This window comes from Marmota marmota, unplaced genomic scaffold (assembly GCF_001458135.2).
Source record: "Marmota marmota marmota unplaced genomic scaffold, marMar, whole genome shotgun sequence".
NCBI classification, from domain to species: domain Eukaryota; kingdom Metazoa; phylum Chordata; class Mammalia; order Rodentia; family Sciuridae; genus Marmota; species Marmota marmota.
In genome coordinates this window covers 9,985,785-10,006,941 of record NW_026000057.1, presented here as the reverse complement: position 1 = coordinate 10,006,941, position 21,157 = coordinate 9,985,785, and the positions used below count along the sequence as shown (strand labels likewise).

The 21,157-nt window shown below is 32.9% G+C and overlaps 1 protein-coding gene across 9 annotated transcripts in view; it reads left to right on the top strand.

Moving 5' to 3' along the window:
• Window positions 1-21,157, top strand: part of Fbxw7 (F-box and WD repeat domain containing 7) — a 186,768-nt gene that overhangs the window by 117,969 nt on the left and 47,642 nt on the right. For 2 of the 9 annotated variants that reach the window (XM_015484478.2, XM_048813526.1), the window contains one exon: window positions 8,847-9,024. The exons of the other annotated variants lie outside the window; for them this stretch is intronic. In XM_015484478.2, the coding sequence (XP_015339964.2) occupies window positions 8,847-9,024 (178 nt within the window). The remainder of the gene's footprint in view (window positions 1-8,846; window positions 9,025-21,157) is intronic. 9 annotated transcript variants of the gene reach the window in all.

Here is a 21,157-nt window from a genome sequence, read left to right as displayed (position 1 = left end):
ATATATATATATATATATATATATTTGTATGAAAGGATAAATCTAAAAAGAAAAGTGCATGTTTGAAAGCAATTTTCAAATGAGTTAATTTTCTTTGTCTTGTATCAGGCTGGTTTGGATGTAAATTCAAGCCGAAGTACTCTATAATAGATGTTAAAGTTTTGTCTTGAAATTAGCTAGAGACTTGCTAAATGCATCATTTCCAGCGGATGTTATCAGTATTGGAAATTGTCACCCAAAATTTTGCCATCCTCAAAATGGCCACTTACCTTTTGAAGAGGATCACCTTTTGTCCTTTCCATTCTTGTTAAATTTTCAAAGTAACACTCCACTAGAATCATAGGTATTATATTACAACAAACCAATGTTCTTGACAAACTACTCCACAGCTTTGTGACTCATAACAAACAAAAATGATTTTATTTATTAATGTTCATTGTTCCTGTAGGTTAGTAATTTAAGTGCTCACCTGGCCATTACTAATTCAGGTTTACAATCAGATTGTTTCTGGAGGTGAAACAGCAGGAGTCTACAACAGCTGAGGGATGACCAAGAATCTTTTTCTCTTCTAGTCTCAGGACTGTTCCTTATGTCTTCTTTTTACTGGGGCTAGTTTGTGCTCTTTCACTGCATAGTGGCCTCTAGGCAGGGAGACTACTTCAACAGCACATCAGGGCTACCACCCGTTCCAGCAAGGTAGAGGCTGAATCCCTCCCAGCCACACACACACCCTTACTGGGGATTGAACCCAGGGTTGCTCTGCAGTCCTCTATCCCCTCCCTCACTTTTTGAGGCAGGATCTTGCTGAGATGCCTAGGCTGGCCTTCTCTTTTCTCAGCCTTCAGAGTTACTGAATCTCTTTTTTAAGGACTTAGCATGGGGATTCACATGTCACTTTTACCATCACTAGTGGTTGAAACAGTCACAAAAGTCTGACCATTTCTTAAAGGAAGAGGGCATGGCCTCTACCTCTCAATGGAAGGAGTGTCAGAGTCACATTGCAAGAAGAGCATACAAGATGGAAGAAAATATTGTGACCATCTTTGAGAATACAGTTTGCTCTCGGCTATTATAATATTTTTGTTTTTAATCCTGTTTTCTTTTCTATTTGGACTTTATAAAAATTAGGTATATTAAATAGAGTCTATATATAATATACACATGTCTTCTGCAATGCTTTATTTCAATTATCTACAGCTTAGGTATCTGGCAAACAACTAGGTATCCAAACAACTAGGTTAGGAAATTTCACAGCTTTCTTATGACTAGATTAGGACCAAACATTTTCTAGAACAGATATTCTGTTGCAAAGAATGAGTTTAGGAATTAGACCTACTGGACTTAAACTCTCAGTGCAATTCATTGTTCCAATCTGAAATGAGACAAGTAATTCTTAAACCTTTTACAGCTGCACACTTCCTTTATATCTCCTGTTAAACCCAGTAGTCTCTTGGTATCCCTAGATGACTTGTTCTTCATCCCCAAATCTTTCTATTTCAGACATTCTCCGGAATTGCAGGGGTAGGGTTTTTGATTATTCATTTTTAATTTTTCTTGATAGCCAGTTAGTGTTTTACTTACTGGAAAGAATGAAGACTTAAACTTCAGCTGTAACATTAATGGTGATGTTTATCAATGTACTTTGTTCAATATGTAATTTCAGTGGTGTCAGAGGCCAGTGGTATCACCTGTCAGCCCATCCAGGAATGAGGCCCTAGATGTGTTTTCTATACCTTTGTTCTATAAGTATTTTCTGTGTTTAAAGTAATCCTATACTTAAATTCTATGAGATACTTTTAGTGAATACTAATAAATCTTGTGCTTTCATGATATGTTGGTGAAAATTATATAAATTATACTATGTCTTGCCCAAAATAATTGATTTGTATTCATAATTGCATCAGAAACTCAACAGTGTAGAAAACAGTTATCTCCTCCCTCTTTACTATGTTACTTTCTCAAATTGTTAATGCTGTCAGATATTTTACGTTTCAATAAATTTAGCTTTTTAGTTTTTATAGGAAAAATCCTTATGATGTGTTGACTGTCAGTTTGTTGAGCTTCCTCAATGATAGCTTAGTTTTGTTTAATTTTGTTAAAGCTCTACCACAAAATCACCTGAATTACTTACTTTTAACTAACTGATAAACCTTAAAAGAGGTACTATTCTTATTTATGACTTACTGACCTGTAATAGTCTTCAGAAGTTTTACAGGGGATTATATATTAATAAGTAATATTTATTTATTTGTATCAGGGATTGAACCCAAGGGCACTTAACCACAAGCCACATTCCCAGCACACTCCCTTCCCTGAGCCTTTAAAATATTTTTAGTTGAAGATGGACACAATACCTTTGTTTTATTAATTTTTTATTTATTTTTGTGTGTGGTACTGAGGTTTGAACCCAGTGTCTCATACATGTGAGGCAGGCACTCTACCACTGAGCTACAACTCCAGCCCCCCAGAACCTTTTTAAATTTTTTTTTTTTTTTTTTTTTAACTTTCAGACAGTGTGTCACCAAATTGCTTACGGCCTCACAAATTTGCTTTGAACTTGTGATGACCGCTGCCTCATCTTCCAGAGCCAGTGGGATTTGAGGCATGGGCTACCATGCGAGGCAATAAGTAGTATTTATTTTAACTGTAAGATTGATGAACTAATTTTTGTTTAACTCATTCATAAAAGTAACTTAAATGAGGAACCTTAAAAAACTGATAGTTTTTATCTTACACTTAAATTTTGAGAATTGTAGAAAATAAAGTTGCTCAGACCACTTATTCCATCATCACAAGAGGTTTTTGCATGTCTAAAATACCTTTAATTACTATGTCATTTTTGTCATAGTTGACTTAAAGATATAACTATAATAATCATCAGCTAAATTCTTGGTGAGCAGCTGTGTAAGGCCAATTTAACAGCTGGGGTAACCCAAGGCAGACTGTAAGAGTTAAAGTTAATCATGAGGTAAATTATGTTATAGTCATTGAGGACTTCATACAAGGCATGTCTGAAATACTTATAAAATTTAATCTGATAGTTGAATTTTTGTTTTATCTGAAATATTTCTTTAAATGTCTAATGAAAGAATGGGGGAAAGTATCATTTTAGAGTTAACAACTACAACTAGGGACATAGCTCAGTTGGTAGAGTGCTTGCCTTGCATGCACAAGGCCCTGGGTTTAATCCCCAGTACCACAGAACACACACACACACACACAATTAAAGTTCTTATACACAAATATAGGAATAAAATCTGAAGCTTGCTTACTTAAAAGATCAAATATACTTTTGTCACTGTTTAGATTACTGTGGTAAGTGGGAGAGAAAATAAAAATATGCAAATTACTATAATAACGTGGAATCAGAAAAAGTCTGCTGTTTTTGATAATTGCAAGGTGCTAGGAAAGATTAAAAACTGATTCAGCACAAAAAAATAATCTTAGTCTGTATCTCTAAATAATTGAGTATATTTGTTCTCTATTAAAAGAATATTGATTCTGGTTTATTTTCATTTAGTAGTGATGTAATTTTTAGCATCTGACATATCCTCTTTCTATGAAAGTAGGTCTTGTTGCTTCAATTCACAGAATCAATGAGGAACATCGAGTATTATGGGACTTATGTTAATACTCTCCCTGTCAAAGGTTTTGAGGTGAGACTCTGAAAACTCTTGATATAAAATCATTTGTTCCTAGAACTGGAGTGATGGTGCCGCTGTGTTTCTAGCTACTCTCTGGCTGAGTGGGGAGAATGGCTTGTGGCCCAGGAGTTTGAGCCATGTCTGGGCTACGTAGCAAAACCCTGGCTCAAACAAAAATAAAACAAATATCATTTGTGCTTGTAGGTAAACATATGTCTTCCAAGTGATTTGTTTTAGCTGATTCAAGAAGAGTTTCTGGAAAATGGAAAAATGTTTTTGCATCCCTCATGCTGTGGCCTTTGGTCAAGAGTAGTTGAATCCTAATCTTCTGTGTAATACTACTGAATGAAAGAAAAATAAAATGTGGAAGTCTAGAGTAAATTGCCATTAATGGCATTTTTTGTTGTTGTTAATAGAAGATTGGAAGCTGGGTGTGGTGACGCATGCCTGTAATCCCAGCAGCTCAGGAGGCTGAGGCAAAAGTATTGTGAGTTCAAAGCCATCCTTAGCAACTATGAGGTACTAAGCAACACAGTGAGACCCTATCTCCAAATAAAATACAAAAAAGGGCTGAGGATGTGACTCAGTGGCAGGGTGCTCCTGAGTTTAATCCCCGGGACCCCCCCCCCCCAAAGAAAGAAAATTGGAGTACATGAATCTGTGATCTGAATACCATACTAGTGATATTTTGTTATATGTAACATTTGTATATAATGGTTTCTGCCAATGCAAACTTAGAAGAAAGAAAATCAGAATGTGATAAGTAGGCAAAATAAATCACCTTATTCAGAGACCTTTTCTGAACCACAAGCTTTCTAGTTTTAAACTCTTCTTGGATGGTATTGTTAAGCTGGCATCTTAAAATGCCAAGACATCACAGTTAAGATATTATAGCTTCATTTTTAAGGTGAAATTATTGAAGGAATTAATGGAAGATTTCTGAAAGTGATAGATATTGTTTTAAAATATTATACTCCACAGTTATTTTGGGTGGATTTTAGAATTCCTGCTTTCCTTCCTAGTTACTTTAGAAATTGATTTGTAATTTACAAAGCTCCATGTGATCCCCCCACCACCACATCAGGAATTGAATGTAGGTGCACTTAACCACTGAACCACATCCCCAGCCCTTCTATTTTTATTTTTTATTTTAAGACAGGGTCTTGTTAAGTTTCTTGGGGCCTCACTAAATTGCTGAGGATGACTTTGAACTTGCAATCCTCCTACCTCAGCCTCCCAAGTTGCTGGGATTATGTATGTACCACCATGCCCAGCTCTATGTGACTTTTGATCCCAATAATAGTAGTAGTGATCATGATGAAGCATTTACTAGAAGTGAGCCATTATTCTGTATGTCTGCATAAACTCATTTAATACTTGCATCTGGTCATGAGGTAGATACTGTGTAGGTGAAATTGAGGCACAAAGGGATTAAAAGTCATCCCTGATAGAGCCAGGGTATACACTAATGCAGTTTGGCTTCAAAGTTCATGCTCCCACCTGCTATTGTAGCTTTAATTCTTGTAGTATCATCTGGAGGTAAAGCAGAAGTTAGTAGTGGTTGTTATAATTAAAAGTATCTTAAATATTTTTAAAAGTAGAATTGAGACCAAGACTGTCTTGTCTTAGACCCACAGGAGTAGCTCCAATGTATTAGGGGGCTCTCATCTATATTGTGTATGATTTCCTTTATTGATAGAGTCTTCTTTTATATTCAAATCCTCAAATTTGTATAAATTTTTCAAAATACACTCTACCATCCTATATAACTAAAAAGAACAAATAAAAGATAAAATAAAAAAAGACACTGTTAGACATATAATTCCATTTGATGATAATTTGCTGCAGTTGCAGTACCCCTTACTATCCAGTTGAGGGCAGCTATTTACCAATTAAAAAAAAAAAAGTTGAATTAGAATGTCTTTACTTTGTGCTTACCAGAACTTGATATCTAGTATAAGTCTTTGTTTTCACTCCTGCTTTGTTTCCATTATCACCGTAATAGTTTCTTGAAAAGGGGAAGTCAAGTTTTACTTCATAGTAATTTTTACCCTTAAGACACTGGGGAGTGAAAACCATTGAGGTTAGTTTTAATTTTCCCTAAGTTCTTTTCAGTCCCCAAACTTTTTTTCTTCCTTAGGATTAGGCTCCAAAAATATTAGAGATCTGGCTTATCTTCGAAGTATCTGCGTGTAAATACATATGACTTTGAAGTTCTTTGAGACATTTAAAAAATAATAGTAAAAATTTATAATTTTCAGTTTGCTATCTTCAACCCATTAAGTGAAAGATAAGTCAGAGCTGATCTGTTTTTATTAGTTTTTCTATGCAAATAAATATTAAAGTTATGGAATGTAGTGACATATTTTTTTCTGTGTTCACTTTTCACATAGTTTATATCTGTGATTCAGAAAAAGGAATTTAGGGAAGAGGTTAATGAACTGATGTAAAAGATTATAATTGATAGATTTTTTTTAGAATAAATCTCAGTTTACATAAAACTCTATTGTAATACTAACAAAGCAGATGGTGATAGGAACTTGGAGGAGGATTATTCCTTGGGAGCTACTTTTTTTTTTTTTTTAACAAAGGGGATTTTTAAATGAGAGACAAGATATGACTGAAGGTTATATTATATAAGTGAAAAAATTTGTAGGTCTTAGGAAATAAAGTGAACTTCAGAGGAGATGCTGAAATTAGAATGAGCCTATTCTGAGAGGTAGTAATAGCCTGGTGGGGCTATAGACTTATGTATCTTGAATATCAGTCTTATTTTCCCCCCTACTTTATCAAGTTATAGATTTCCAGTACCCTAATACTATCTCTTCTCTCTCCCAACCCTGGACCTCTATTGAGATTTTTATTGTGTGATGATTATATTATTAGTCATTTACTTTTTAAATTTTAAGATATTTTTTAGTTGTGGTTAAATACCTATAATATATAATTTAATATCTTAGCCATGTTAAAATATATAGTTCAGTGTCATTAAGTTCATTCATAGTGTTGTATGACTATTACCACTTTTCATCTCCAGAAATTTCTCATTTCCTCCACTGAAATTCTGTACCACTTACAGTGTCCCATGTTCCACTCCCCCCTGGCCCCGGCAACCACCCTCTACTTTCTATGTGTGATTACACTATTCTAAGAACCTTGTGCAAGTGAAATCATGCAATATGCATCCTTTTTTTGACTTACTTTACTTAGTATAATGTCTTCAAGGTTCATCTATACTATAACATGTTTAGAATTTCCTTCTTTTTAAAAACTAAATATGTATTTCATTTTATGTATATACTGTACTTTGTTTATCCATTCATCAGTTGATGTTTGGAGAGGTGGCTTTTGGTTTTTGTGAATAATGCTGCTATAAGTAAGGATGTGCAGATATCTGTTCAAGTCCATGTTTTAAATTCTTTGGGGTATATATATATATATATATGTCCAGAAATGGAGATGTATCAACTCTGCCAGTGACTTTGCATTTTCAACTACGTTTTGAATTGTGATATAAGAGAAAGGTCTTCTATAAAAGCATGGCATCAGGTTAGGACTGGGACTATTTCTTGTGTATGAATATCTCCCCAGAAGCCCACTTTATATTCACTAAGATGGATCTCTCCAAAGGAAAGAAAGAAATCACCCTTTTCTTCCAATCTCCTTTGTAATTCTTTCCCTATCACATTCTAACTTCCCATAATAAAGTTCTATTAAAAGAGAAGGAGAGATAAGTGAGATGACTGGCTATTGGAAGAAGAAAATAGAAGGAGAGAACAAACTAGTTCACTGAAAATTGTGAATAGATAGTTCACATATTGTCTACTACCTATTAGGACTGTCTATTCTTACATTGAGCTTTTTCCATATCTTTATAACAGTGTAGTTCATAGGCTTGAATATAGAAGGAAGTATAATATTAATTACCACATAAGTGGTTAATTTAGGAAATTATTTGAGGTAATATGGAAACAATTAATTTGGGGTCACTTGAGGAGTTGTCTTCTCGAAACTTTGTCCTAGTCATTGGGGAGCTATTGAAAGTTCTTGAGGAATAGATTTTTCTTTTAATACCACATTTCTGTATTTTAGGAAGATTTACCTGTCCATGTTGTATTGCAGAAATTAGGCACTATGGATTTTCAATGAATTAGCTACTTACTATCCATTTTACTGTAGAGTCATGTACTGCATGGTATTTCGCCTCCTATATGAAGGTAAACCGTAACATCTTATCACTTAGTGACATTACAGCTGTCTTAGTTTGTGTTAGTACACTCTGTGATGTTCACCCAATGACAGGATCTCCTAACAGCACATTTCACATCACATATATATCCCTATTGTCAATGGCATATGATTGTGATTACTGGCCATCATAGGTTACTTTATAAATAAATAATCTTTTAATATATCTTTAATAAACCACAAGACTATTTTTCTTTCAAGTAAAATCATTGAGTTTTCAAATCATAGAAATTGAACTAAGATTGACCAAATTCTGTAGGAAGATCAATCTGAAGCATTATTAATAGTTAGAGCTAGAGTGCTAGTTAGTCTATGTGAGTATAAGATAAAGAGTGGTATGTAGAAAAAGAACATGCTCAAGATGAACACTTGGAAATAGTGCTCATTGCAGTATATCAAAAGTAGAACACGCTTATGTGTTATATGTATATTTTTTTAGCATGCATAAACCCCTCCTTAAATTTGAAACACAATACAAAGCATTCCTGAAGTATTAATGCTGATATTTGGATAAGGAAGACTTGATAAGATATCTAAGAGAGGATACAGTGTGGGGTTTGTTTTGTTTCATTGTTTTTATAAAGAAAATAACTACTTAAATTCTCTAGGAACCACCTAGCTAGTTGGAGAAACATTGAAAGGGGTTCCACAGCACAGCTCTGCTTTTGGTCGTATTCAAGTTACTGACTTTGTATGGGAGGTTCACCAGCTGTTTGACTGGCAGGAGCAGGAGCTTTCACTTCAGTAGTTTATAATTCCTGGCTATTCTAGGATAGTTTGCACTTCACCAAGCCTCAGACAGGTCAGGACATTTGGTAGGAGAAGGTTGAAAGACAAAAGCAGCAGGCCTTGGGTTCTCAGCCTTTTAAAACTACTATTAAATATATATATCTATATATATATTTTTTAATTTGGTGGTTAGAGTTTTTAGTAATGTGCCTGTATTACATGTAGAGAGTATTCATCAACCAAGAAGAGTTTTAAAATGTCAAAACCGGGAAAAGCTACTCTAAACCATGGCTTGGTTCCTGTTGATCTTAAAAGTGCAAAAGAGCCTCTGCCACATCAAACTGTGATGAAGATCTTTAGCATTAGCATCATTGCCCAAGGCCTCCCTTTCTGTCGAAGACGGGTAAGTCTTACATGTTTGAAAAATATGAATGTGTATTTAAATGTTATACTTCTGCTTCCTTTTTGAAGAAATGCTTCAAATTGCAATTGATATTTATAACTAAAACTAACAGTGTATTGTATATCCAGTGAAAACATATATAAATGATAGTTTTACAAGTCTGATATAGAACCTAAAAGGCATGATTACCTAATCCACCTTTTTGGTTTTTCCACCATTTATTTTTTATTTAAGTTTTATCCTGTAAACTTACTTGAAATTGGTAAATGTGAAAAGTTTTGAAAGATGTTAGCAAATATTAAAACCCTCAAATTTATGGCTTTTACTTTGTATGAAAAGCAAAAATCTGGTGCTACTCTTTTTATACCTGGGAAAAATTTAGTATTTAAATAGCTCAATTAAAGAGCATTCCAGGTCCTTAAGTTTATTTGGCCCTTTAAGATGGATTATTTTTAAATTGCTGTTTTTTAAGTTAAAAGTAACATTTTAGAGACATTACTTTTTGCTGTTATGTGAAAAAAATATCATGCCATTGCATAGCAGTTATGATACAGTATACATACAGACCACACTGAACCAACAAACATGTATACTCAAGTTATGATCTAGTGTATGTTTTTCAGGACAAATTTCTCTCCCCAACCAAGCTTTGAAATATTAGAATTTGTTTGTATTTTCCGAGTTAGTTGGTATTCAGTTATTTACTAGACATTTGCTAGCTTTCAGTTAGATTTCAGTTATTTACTAGGTCTAAATATTTTAGATCTAAAATAGGTCTGTGGTCCTTAAAAATATTAAACCAACATACACAAAAAACATGTCTGGAATTAAATGAGTGTGTGTGAGATCAATGCTGTTAGTATCCTGGCCTCCCACCCCCACCCCCAATACCTGTTTTTAAATACTAAAGGGGAAACAGACTTAAACAAGTAGAATAATCCATAATAATAATAATAAATAAGGAAAACAATATTTTTCCTCCTTATAAAGAGGCACTTCTACGTAGTGTGACTTAAATAACCTTTGTAAAAATACATTTTCTAATTAGCTTAGTTCCTTTTGAGTGGCTTCTATTTCTATTCCAAAGAAGTGGCAGCCATGTTGGAAAACATTTTGAGTCAAGTTATAATATAATATAATTTAAACATTGAAAAAGGAATATGAATATCCTTTCACCTTTCGTTTCTTTTCTTATTTACTGTGTCTTCAGAAAGTACTGCTTTTAAAATTTTGTGGTCTTTTACCTTGTCAGTTTTATAGCTTTTGCTGAATGAGGTCACTGCTCTGATTTAAGCATTTTATACATAGGCCTCTGATAATTTTAATGTCATTAATAAACTAATTATTTTTTAATACTTCTGTAAAAGAAAATACCATACAAATAAATTTAAAATTTGAGGAATTGTTAAGATATTAACAGTCAATTTTGTTCTGTTTTGTGGAATATTTCTAATACAGTTAAGTACAATATATGGGAAAATTATTATGTTTACTTTTGTCTTCTACCTCTGTTTTCTCCCTCTATCTTCTACCTCTTTTTTCTTTACATGTAATAGATACTACGTGTAAAGGGCAAAGGAGGAGATTCTATAAGACAAATTAATAGAGGCCCACAAGGCTTTCTCTGAAGGTTTCCTAGATTCATTATTCAATTTGGCTTTTCTTGGTTACTGTGTTACATTAAATTATACCTTGCTGTTGTAATAACAGCATAGAACTAAATATGAAAATGAAATTCCTACTAGAAAATTTCTTAAAGGTTTTAAAAGTTATTTAAAAAGCTAAGTTAACATGTTCAGTATTTGCCTGCCTGCCAATAGTTTACTATTGCATAACTCATTGACACTACTAGAAGTATTAGAGGGAGTATGAAACTATATCCTGACTCCTTTTTACAACTGGTTAGTTTAGTTAGCTTTAAGTTGATTTACATCCTATTTGTTACATAATTTACTAACTTTCCCCTGTTAAAGTTTATGATATGCATTTTTTAAAGTATTTTTCTAGATCAAAGATTTAAAAAAGACTTTTTATGTGATACGTAATTAATCTTATTTGTGTTTAATATGTTATCTAGCTTTTGCTTTAGATATATTTAGCTTCTTTGAAGCAGATGGCTATTTATGATAGCCTATATTTCGCAACCTACTTTTTTTCTTAGAAGTAGTGAGCTGAATGAAATGTATAGTTACTACCTATAAAGCTGTATGTAGGGGCTGGGACGATAACTCAGCGGTAGAGTGCTGTGTGAGTGCTTGCCTAGCACATGTGAGGCCCTGGGTTTGATCCTCAGCACCACATACAAATGAATAAATAGAATAAAGATATTAAAAAAAAAATCCTTCCTTAAAAAAAAAAAAGCTGTATGTAGTCTTGATCTAATTTGAAAAGCATAATATTATCCCTCTATCCATCATAGAGGTGAGGGATAATATTAAGATGGTAATACTATATTTCTTAAATATTAACTGCTGAATCAGTTAATATTTGCATGGCCCATTAATATTTTATGTGCACATGCAAATAATAGTTGGGAAATTTGGAAAATTTTTAAAATTAATAGTCATAACTACAATTCAACCTCTTCAATGTTTTTAGGAATTTTGTTTACTTTGACTATTAAGTATAATATTAATACTGCTAGTTTAATTTATTATTATATATTTTTTTGGCTGTCTTCTGAAATATATAAGCATTGGTTTAAATACTACCAATAGAAAATAAATAGCAATCTAGCTATTAATCAGTTAATCTTAAAATATTTTTAGTGTTGAGGTCCTCATAATTTATATTTGCTAAGATTTAATATAATACCAGATAGAGTACTTGTTTAAAAGTTAAGTCTTGCTGCTGTTTTTACTATCAGAAAAAGATGGGATTGAAACTTCCAACTTAAAAAAAAAACCTGATTGTCCTTTAGGGGGAAGAAAAGCTTTATAATAATTAGTTATTTAACTTAAAAAAATTAATTGAAAAGTTATTTTATTTTTCCTTTGAAATTGTTACACCTTTAAAGATGGTAATACTATATTTCTTAAATCCTAAGGTACATTATTTTTCACATTTGAAACTTGCTGAAATAAGGATGCATCTTGTTGGAACTTTATAGTTTCTTTTCTAAAAATATTTTTTTAGTTGTAGACAGACACAATTATTTAATTTTATGTGGTGCTGAGAATCGAACCCAGTGCCTCATGCATGCAAGGTAAATGCTGTATCACTGAACCACAACCCCCAGCCCATACATAGCTTTTGTATATGTGTGTGTGTGGTTCTGGGGACTGAACCCAGGGCCTTGTGCATGCAAGGCAAGCATTGTACCAACTGCGCTATCTCCCCAACCCCTCCTTGGAACTTTGTAGTTTCTAGCTTTTTTTTTCTTTGTAGTATAGAGAATTAATGATACATTTTATAATTAATATTATGTTGGTAGAAAAATCACTTAATGCTTAAATCTTGTTTTTTTTTCACTCATTTTGTTTTATTTTGAAGCACTTTTAAAGCTTTTAGAATATTCTTTTAGATATTCTTCAGTGTTAGTGTTTTGGTAGAGAGTTCCGCATGACATTCAATTATTGATTTATGTAGGACTTTTTAACACACTTTATTGACAATATTTGGTTGTAGGCAGATACTGTTTTTAGAGTGCCTCATATATTTTTGGGGTTTAGGTAGCATGGGCATCAGCAGCATGGAAAACTAAGTAAATTGGGGTAGACCTCTGGTGGGAAAGATAGAGTATGGGTGTGGAACAAGGACTTGTGTATTTGAAATCCAGGAACTCAGGTAGCAGTGAAGTATATAACTGGAATTTCTGGTAGTTTAAAACAGTTTTGTAGTGATTATTTTCTATATCAAGCTCTATTCTCAAATACTATATTTAAAATACTTTTCCTTTAAAATAAAATTTAGAGTATTGGTGATTTCAGAAATTGTTAATAGCATTCCTGTGTATTGCCATCATTCGAGGATAGCTTAAACTTGTCCAGACTTTTTTGCAGAGGGCCAGTAAACATTTTAGGCTTTGTGGACAATGTAGACTCTTGCAACCACATAGCTCAAGTAGCTGTAGATTGTGGGCATGACTGTGTTTGAATGAAACTTTACTTACAGAAATACTGAAAATAGGTTTTTTACTGTTATATCAGTACTCCAGTAAATCTTGGGCCTTTTGCTTATGCATAAGTTTCTGCTTCTAGCAAATTTTTAGAATAGGATAGGTGGAGCTTTTAAGCCATTCGTTCCTTTAATCTTAATCCCCTTCTCAGATTCTTTGGTAGTGATGTGGTAAAGAATTTTATGTGTGTGTGTTTAATCACTGGAATCGTAACATGGTGCTTTTTATTATTTCTCTTTTAAATGTTTAGTATTTGTTTAATAATTCTATAAATGGTTGCCGTCATTTCAAAAGAACCTACTATGTATTCTAGGCATCCCTTCCTTATAAAATGTACTCATTTGATTTTTTTCTTTTTGGTACTGGGGATTAAACCCAGGGGCACTTAACCACTAAGCCATATCCCCAGCCCTTTTTACATTTTTATTTTGAGACATGCTAAGTTGCTTAGGGCCTCAGCAAGTTGCTGAGGCTGGCTTTGAACTTGACAATGCTCCTGTCTCAGCCTCTTGAGCCACTGGGATTAGAGGGGTGCCCTGCTGGGCTTGGCCTCATTTGATTCTTAAATGCTTTCAATGTTAGTTAAGTACTGTTACCTAAAGTATTCTCTCAGTAGATGAGAAAACTGAAGTTTAAACAAGCTAACTCTCCCAATTTTCCTGGTAAATAGTAAAAGTGGTATTTAACCTCAGGACTGACTAATACTGCAGGTACTAGCCATTCTTTCTGTTGTTTTGTGGCCTGTTTACATTTTTTTCTTATTAATTCAACACTTTTCTACTACTAATATATTATTTTGGAGGGGAGATCTATGAACCAAGCACTGTTATATTATTTCTTTGAGAAAATACATTCTAAGTTTCAAACAATGGACCTACAAATAATTTTTGATCACACAATCCATTTATAAATTTAGAATTTTCATGTAACTTTTTGAAGATATTTCTTTTAAAAAGTTGTCCTAGCTGTTATGTAACAATTTTAGCAAATTAGATACATTCAGACCTTATGCTTGCATATTCTCTTTTTGTAAGCTGAGGGATGATATCTTAGGGCTTGTGTTTGGCAGAAAACAACTTGAGAACAGGGTGTCTGACATATTATCCTCAAACTGCATCACAGTACCTACCATTCTCTTCATTTTTTTCAGTTAGTACTTTTGACAATAATGACAAAAACAACATAGCACCTGTCTTAGTGATACTATGTTGGGTTAGATAGAGGTTTTTCTTCATTGTTGAGTATCGATAATAGATAAGTCCATGTACAAAATTTTAATTTTCTCATTGAGACATAATTAATTTATTATTTTATATGAATAGTCGTCTGTATGTAATTTTAATCTGTTGTGATCCTTTAGTAGACTACTGACCAATCCTTTAGAACTTTTCAGCAAAGGTCTGCTAGAATTGTTAAACAACTGTATTGATTTGTGTCAGAAAGTAATGTTTCTAATTCTTTATCTTATAATAAAATTTTTATGTATATGAAGATTCTCTGTCTTCCCCCAAAAAATGAACCTTCATAAGCTCTATTGGTCAAAGAAAATTTAGAAGTTATTATCCTCCCAAATGGATATATAGAGTGACTTTTTGCCTTCAGTATTTAATTTTTTTTTACTTCTCTATAAAAATAGGACATTATCAACATATAAAACTAAAAAATATTTTTCTTTACAGTTTTCTAAATGACTAGTAATTTCACTGCTAGGAAATAACCACAATGGTAGTTTTAAATATTTTAATTATTTTTAAATAAAATTGGCACTTACATCTATCTTTAATATACTGCTAGTGTTTTCCCATGGCTGTAGGTAAAAGTATAAAATATGTCATATGAATGTACCTTAAGTTTCCTGGTGTTGTTGATTTGGATAGTGAGCTGCTTTGAACATTTTTGCACTAAATCTTTAATAATATAACTATGCACAGATTTCTAAAAGTGGAATTATTTGGTCAAGTGATGGGAATTTCTTTAGATTCCTGATAAATATTGCTAAATTATTTTCCAGAAAAATTATGCCAATTAAAAAAAAAAAGAACATGAGGGCCTTCTAATGTTATTAAAACACAAATCATATTTTAAGCAAATTGATTCCTACCATGGCAAAGTTTTGTGGACTTCACTTGGTGAATTCTGTATTGTTGAATTTCCCTATTTATTGTAGGTTTTCCATCAAATTAATTGTCTTCATTTTGAGAAAATAACTGTTACTGTTTACTTAAGTCTTTATGAGGAAGATATGTAAGTAGATCAAAAAAAAATCTGTTGTGATTTTGGTTTTTATTCTTATGGAAAATAATATTTGCCTTAGACTTGTCACTTGTATTATTTTCAACTATAATTTTCTTCTGTTACGGTTTTAAAGCAGAGATTTATGTATTTTTATCTAAATAAAATGACCCCCATGTATGATTTTATAATTGATTATTGATTCTACATATCATTTTTACCTGTTAGTCTTCTTATACCTTGTCTCAGTTTTTGTCACATTATTGATTATACTTTTACATTTCTGAATTTTAGTGAGATAAGTTTACAGTGTAAACAACAGCCTCTCCCAGAGTATATTGCTATTAATAATCTCAACTATAAGAGTACTTCTCATGCTAGCAGGAGCAGCTGCCAGAAATACTTGCCTCTTTCGTATTTAGCACTATTACTTAGTCTGACATTTCTGTCATAGCTTTGTCAATTAGCTGCAGTCCAGGTTAACCTTTTTAATTTTTTAAAATTCTAGTCTAGCCATTATTAATTCTCATTTAAAATAGTTGAAGCAAGTTTGCTCTTCTAAAATATCTTGTGCCTAAAAGGGATTGCATGAAACTCAACATCTATTTCATGGAACTTTTAGCCAAGTAGGAATATATGACTTTTAGAAGCTACTGTTGTGCCCCTCTTCCCCGCACTAGTGTATTTAGAGTTTACGATTTAGAGTCACATTCGAGCCTCTGACTCTTCCCATCCTTCTCATGTCTTTACCGTCAGTCAACCCTCCTCTCTGCTGAACTTCCTCCTGGCACTGACTTCAGAAAGGGTCGTCCTCGACTGTTGCGGTGAAATGTACTGTACTCCTTGACAGTACCTGTGGAGCTTAGGCCTATTTGGACTCCTCAATGTTGTCACATGATAACTTTGTATAGATATTTTTGTCTTCCCGGGTTATAAACCCTTAGAATTCAGAAGTTATCTTTAGTATCTTTTTGTGCTCTCAAGTGATATGGAGGAGAACATACAAATATTTGTATAGTTAATTCGTTGAAATATATGTTAAAGCTTGGAAAATTCTTTAAGGAGTTTTTGTACTTTTAAGAATATGGCATGTTTTTGTTTACTAAATGTTTTTAAATGACTGCAGCTGTGATTTTGAATATTTCATTTTCTAAATTTAACTAAACTCAGATACAGTTTGACACTTAATTTTAAAAGTAATTACAACTTACCAATTTTAGAAGTAAGGGAGAAACATACTATGGTGTAGTCATTTAGGACATACTTTTGAGAATCTACAGTGGCTAGAAAATGTCATCAAATAATAAAAAAAAAAAGAGAGAGAGAGAGAAAAGAGAAGAAAGAATAGACTGGTGATATGAGCAGATCCAGAGAGGGATACAAGTAGGATATCTGATCTTTTTATATTTTTAAATTTAATTTTATTATTGTTTTAGTACCATGGATTGAACCCAGAGACACTTGAAGCCAACCACTGAGCTACATCCCCAGCCCTTTTTATTTTTTTATTTTGAGATAGACTCTTGCTAAGTTGCTGAAGCTGGCTTTGAACTGGCGATCCTGACGTCAGCCTCCTGAGCTACTGGGATTACAGGTGCACACTACTACACCCAGCCTTTTTATAACTTTTGAAGAAACAAAAGTGTTTCTTCCTAAGCTCCTCTTTCACACACATATGTTCTTTTGGAACATGGAAAATATGAGCATTTTCAGATCTTCTGATGTCATCTCTTATGGTCACGACTTATTTTATCAATAAAGGAATTAGTTATTGTTAATCACCACATATCAAACATTCTATTTTAAATCCTATCAGTCTTTTTTTGGCTTAAGATTGTATCATGCATCATACATAAATGTGTAAACAAAATATAAATTGTGAGTTTTCTTGAGATCTTATTCTCTGTCCTCTGCAAGGTACTGGCTACAAATAAAAAGTTGCTGACCCCCTGTGCCCTTGGGTGTATAAAAATGGAAAGAAAAAAAAAACACAGTCCTTTAAGCATCTTGCTGTCTAGTGGTAAAATCACAAATTGTCCACTGTAATACATAAGTAAAATTCCTTATATGGAGCTATTTACAAACTATTATGGGAGGAGAGGAGGCACCCAGGTCTCATGGTAAATGATTAAGGAAAGGCTTCTCTGTATCTTTTGATTCAAAGTGTGAAGATTTTGGTAAACACACAGTAAAAGGAGTGATAGAGGGAATATATCATTGCTTATATCTTGTTTTTCACATTTATTACATTGTTGCAAAGGATTCACTTACATCTTGCCATTGATTTATTGTATTAATATCAGCCAAAAAATATTGAGCATCTAGAATAGAGTTGGAGAATTTTTCTAGAACCTGTATATTTAATAGAATTACAGAGACAAAGGTCATGTCCGCATGGAGCTTATTGTCTCGTTGCAGGAGACAGAAAATACTCTTGTTAATGCTGATGTTTTGATGACGATAATAAAATAGTCTAATTTGGTATGTAGGGAAGGTGCTACTCTAAGAACTTTCCATATGAAAACTCGTTTAATCCTTGGGGCTGGGATTGTGGCTCAGTGGCTGAGCACTTGCCTAGCACACGTGAGGCATGGGTTTGAACCTCATCACTATAAATAAATAAATGAATGAATGAATGAATGTATTTTAAAAACTCATTTAATCCTTAAAATAGCCTTATAAATCGGGTTATATTATATTATCCATATTTTACAGATAAGGATTCTGAAACATTAGAAGGATTAATACTGGTCCCACAGCCAGTAAGTGATGTAGCTTATCTGGAATAAGCAACATACTTACCTGGAATAAAGACTTACTGAGTAAACAGATGGTTTCAAGGTATTTTAAGGGTTAACTTTTGCCATATAGTTCTGGGATTTTAAGTGTATAGTTCTCACTTCCTTCCACAGTTTATGATAATCTCAGGATCTAATTACTGATAACTGTGCTTTCTAGGCATTTTTTTGTTTGTTTGTTTTAGTATCAGGTGTGCCTCAGTTATCCAATATGAACACAAAACAAATTAGCACATAATCTACAGATCTACAACCATGTTGGGAAACAACTTCCATGACTTACAATTCCTTTTGATAATAGGGAGTAGTTTGTACAAATGGTTCAGTAATTGTTTTGTTTTCTTTTTGAGGTACTGAAGATTGAACATAGGGCCCCACACGTGGTAGGCAAGCACTCCACCACTGAGCTACATCCCCAGCCCACAAATGGCTTAGTATTTTTAATATCACAGGAATTCTTTTTAAATTTGTAGCTTATGTTTTACAGAAAGCAACTGCATATTAAGACTTATAATAGGTAAGACACTTCAAAATTATGCTAAAAGTAAACGTGGAACTAAGCTCCTGGCAAGGTAAATAAATGTAATAAATCTACAGTACCTTGTCCAGAGACCAGAAATCTAACAAGCTTTGAAAACTAAAAGTTTTAAAATAAAGATAGCAAAACCTAGCTAACACTAAGGCAGTCTCCTTTATTTATCTGAATATTTTTACATTTTGCTGCAGAAGTATTAGTTTATAATGTATATATTATCTTATAAAATTTAAATATAATGTGATATATTATCTTACAAAATTTTTCTGAATTTAACAATAGTTGCTACAGAATTATGAAACTCGTTTCATAGACCTTTGAGCTTTACAACTGTCTCCCACATATAAAAAATGGAATTCATTTTGAAATGTCAAAATACTCTCAAGTTTTATTTTAAATCTCTGTGTACTTGCATATTTAAATGCTGTAAGACATATAAAGGAGTATCTAAATTTTATTAACTTAAATATGGGCAGCTCCATGTAACATAATGATATTTGAGAGCTTAAATATGTTAATTTTCATTGATGAGGATGCTGCAGATTTATACTTTAAGTGAGGGTTGAAAACCCTAACCACATTTTAAAATTCTCCCAATATTTTCATGAGACATGAATGCCACTAAATCAATTTTCTGGTAACACATATTCTGCATGCTGCCTATATGGGCTGCTGCTGTTACAAAGATGAATAAGGCAGGTCACCTTCCCTTAAGGAGGTCACCAGTGCCTTTTTGTCTTGGAGAGACCTGTCTCACTGCCCGCATTCCATGATCCTATATCAAAACCAGAGGAACATGGGTTCATTCATTCATGCATCCAACAAATAAGCCAGGCACAGTCTAGGCACTTATATACATCAGTGTATAAAAAAGGAAAAAAATAATCCTACTTTGTATGTAACAACGTATTAGTGGCCCTGAGAAGTCTGTCTAAGCCTGAGGCAGCATGTTCAGTTTGTGCCAGTATATAGTATGTCACCAGGCCTCTTTATTAAATAAACTATACACTTTTATTTCTAAATTAGTTGGGATAATTTGCGTTTCAGTTTCTTCATAAGTATATATAGATAACTACTTATATATACATAAATATACACTTTACCTGATTTGGTATGATTATGTTGGTAACCTTATTGAACTGTATAATCTGGGGGCTGGGGCTGGGGCTGAGTGGCAGAGTGCTCGCCTCACATGTGTGAGGCCCTGGGTTCGATCTTTAGCACCACATAAAAATAAGTAAATAAAATAAAAGTATTGTGTCCAACTACAACTAAAAAATAAATATTAAAAAAAGAAATGTATAATTTGTTAGTTTTCAATAATGCTAGGTGTAGTATTCAGCACAGAACATTATTTTGATGTTCTCAAAGAATATATATGATTCCATCTTACTCTTTCTTTTCATGATCTTGTAAGAAAAACTTTCTTCCAGAGTCTTTAATACCCTGTCAGGCACACCTTAGTGATTTTTTTTTTGTAATTATTCCTGGGTCAGAATTGGAGTTCTTGCCAGGTACAGAGGGGCATATCTGTAATTCTAGTGACTCAGGAGGCTGAGACAGGATTCCAAGTTTGAGGTCAGCCTCAGCAACTTAGAGACCATATCTCAAAAAATAAAAAGATCTAGGGAGGTAGCTCAAAGAACTACTATTTGTAGTAAAGCCTATGGTATTGTAAATGTCCGTTACCTCTTTTCACATGTACCTGTTGATGCAACATATCTCTTTATTCATGTAGTGTTTTATTCCTTAAGTGTAAAAGATAAAATAATTCACATGGGTTTTTAAAGTAAATTTAATGCTAGATTAATAAAATTGTCTCTTATGACTTCAGTAATGTCTCTCTCAATAAGCATCTATGTGTGTATAAACTATGAAAACTTAACTATAGATGGAAAACATTCAGCAGTGTTTCTTGAACATTAATATTATTGTCATAATTATGTTTTCTTTATACTGGATACTTTTTGGAGCTAATTAATAACAAAATGGCAAACTTTTCTCATCGGGACAGTGGTCGTTTCTCAAACATACACATCCTATTACATTACATTATTTGCATATTTGTTTTTCTTTAAAGGATAGACTAGTTCAAAGTAGCCATTTGTAGTAGCCAACTTGGAAATACAGGTAATGCCCGAGAGCATTGTATTGATCCACCATCAGATATTGAGGTAAATAGTTGAAACATGATTTTGTAGTGAAATTCCATAGTATTTCATTCTTTAGAAATTTACTTACAACTAAATCGAGACTTTGAAATTGAACCTCCTTCCCCAAATAAATCTAGGCGTAAAGAAACCAAGATAGATAAGGGCAAATATTGATTCCAGAAGCACATGGCTATCTAACTTCTTCTTCATTATTTTATGATACCCTATTTGGATTATAATGAAATCTGTTTTAAGAGGGGAAAACTATGGTAATTTTAGATGAAATTATCTTAAATTT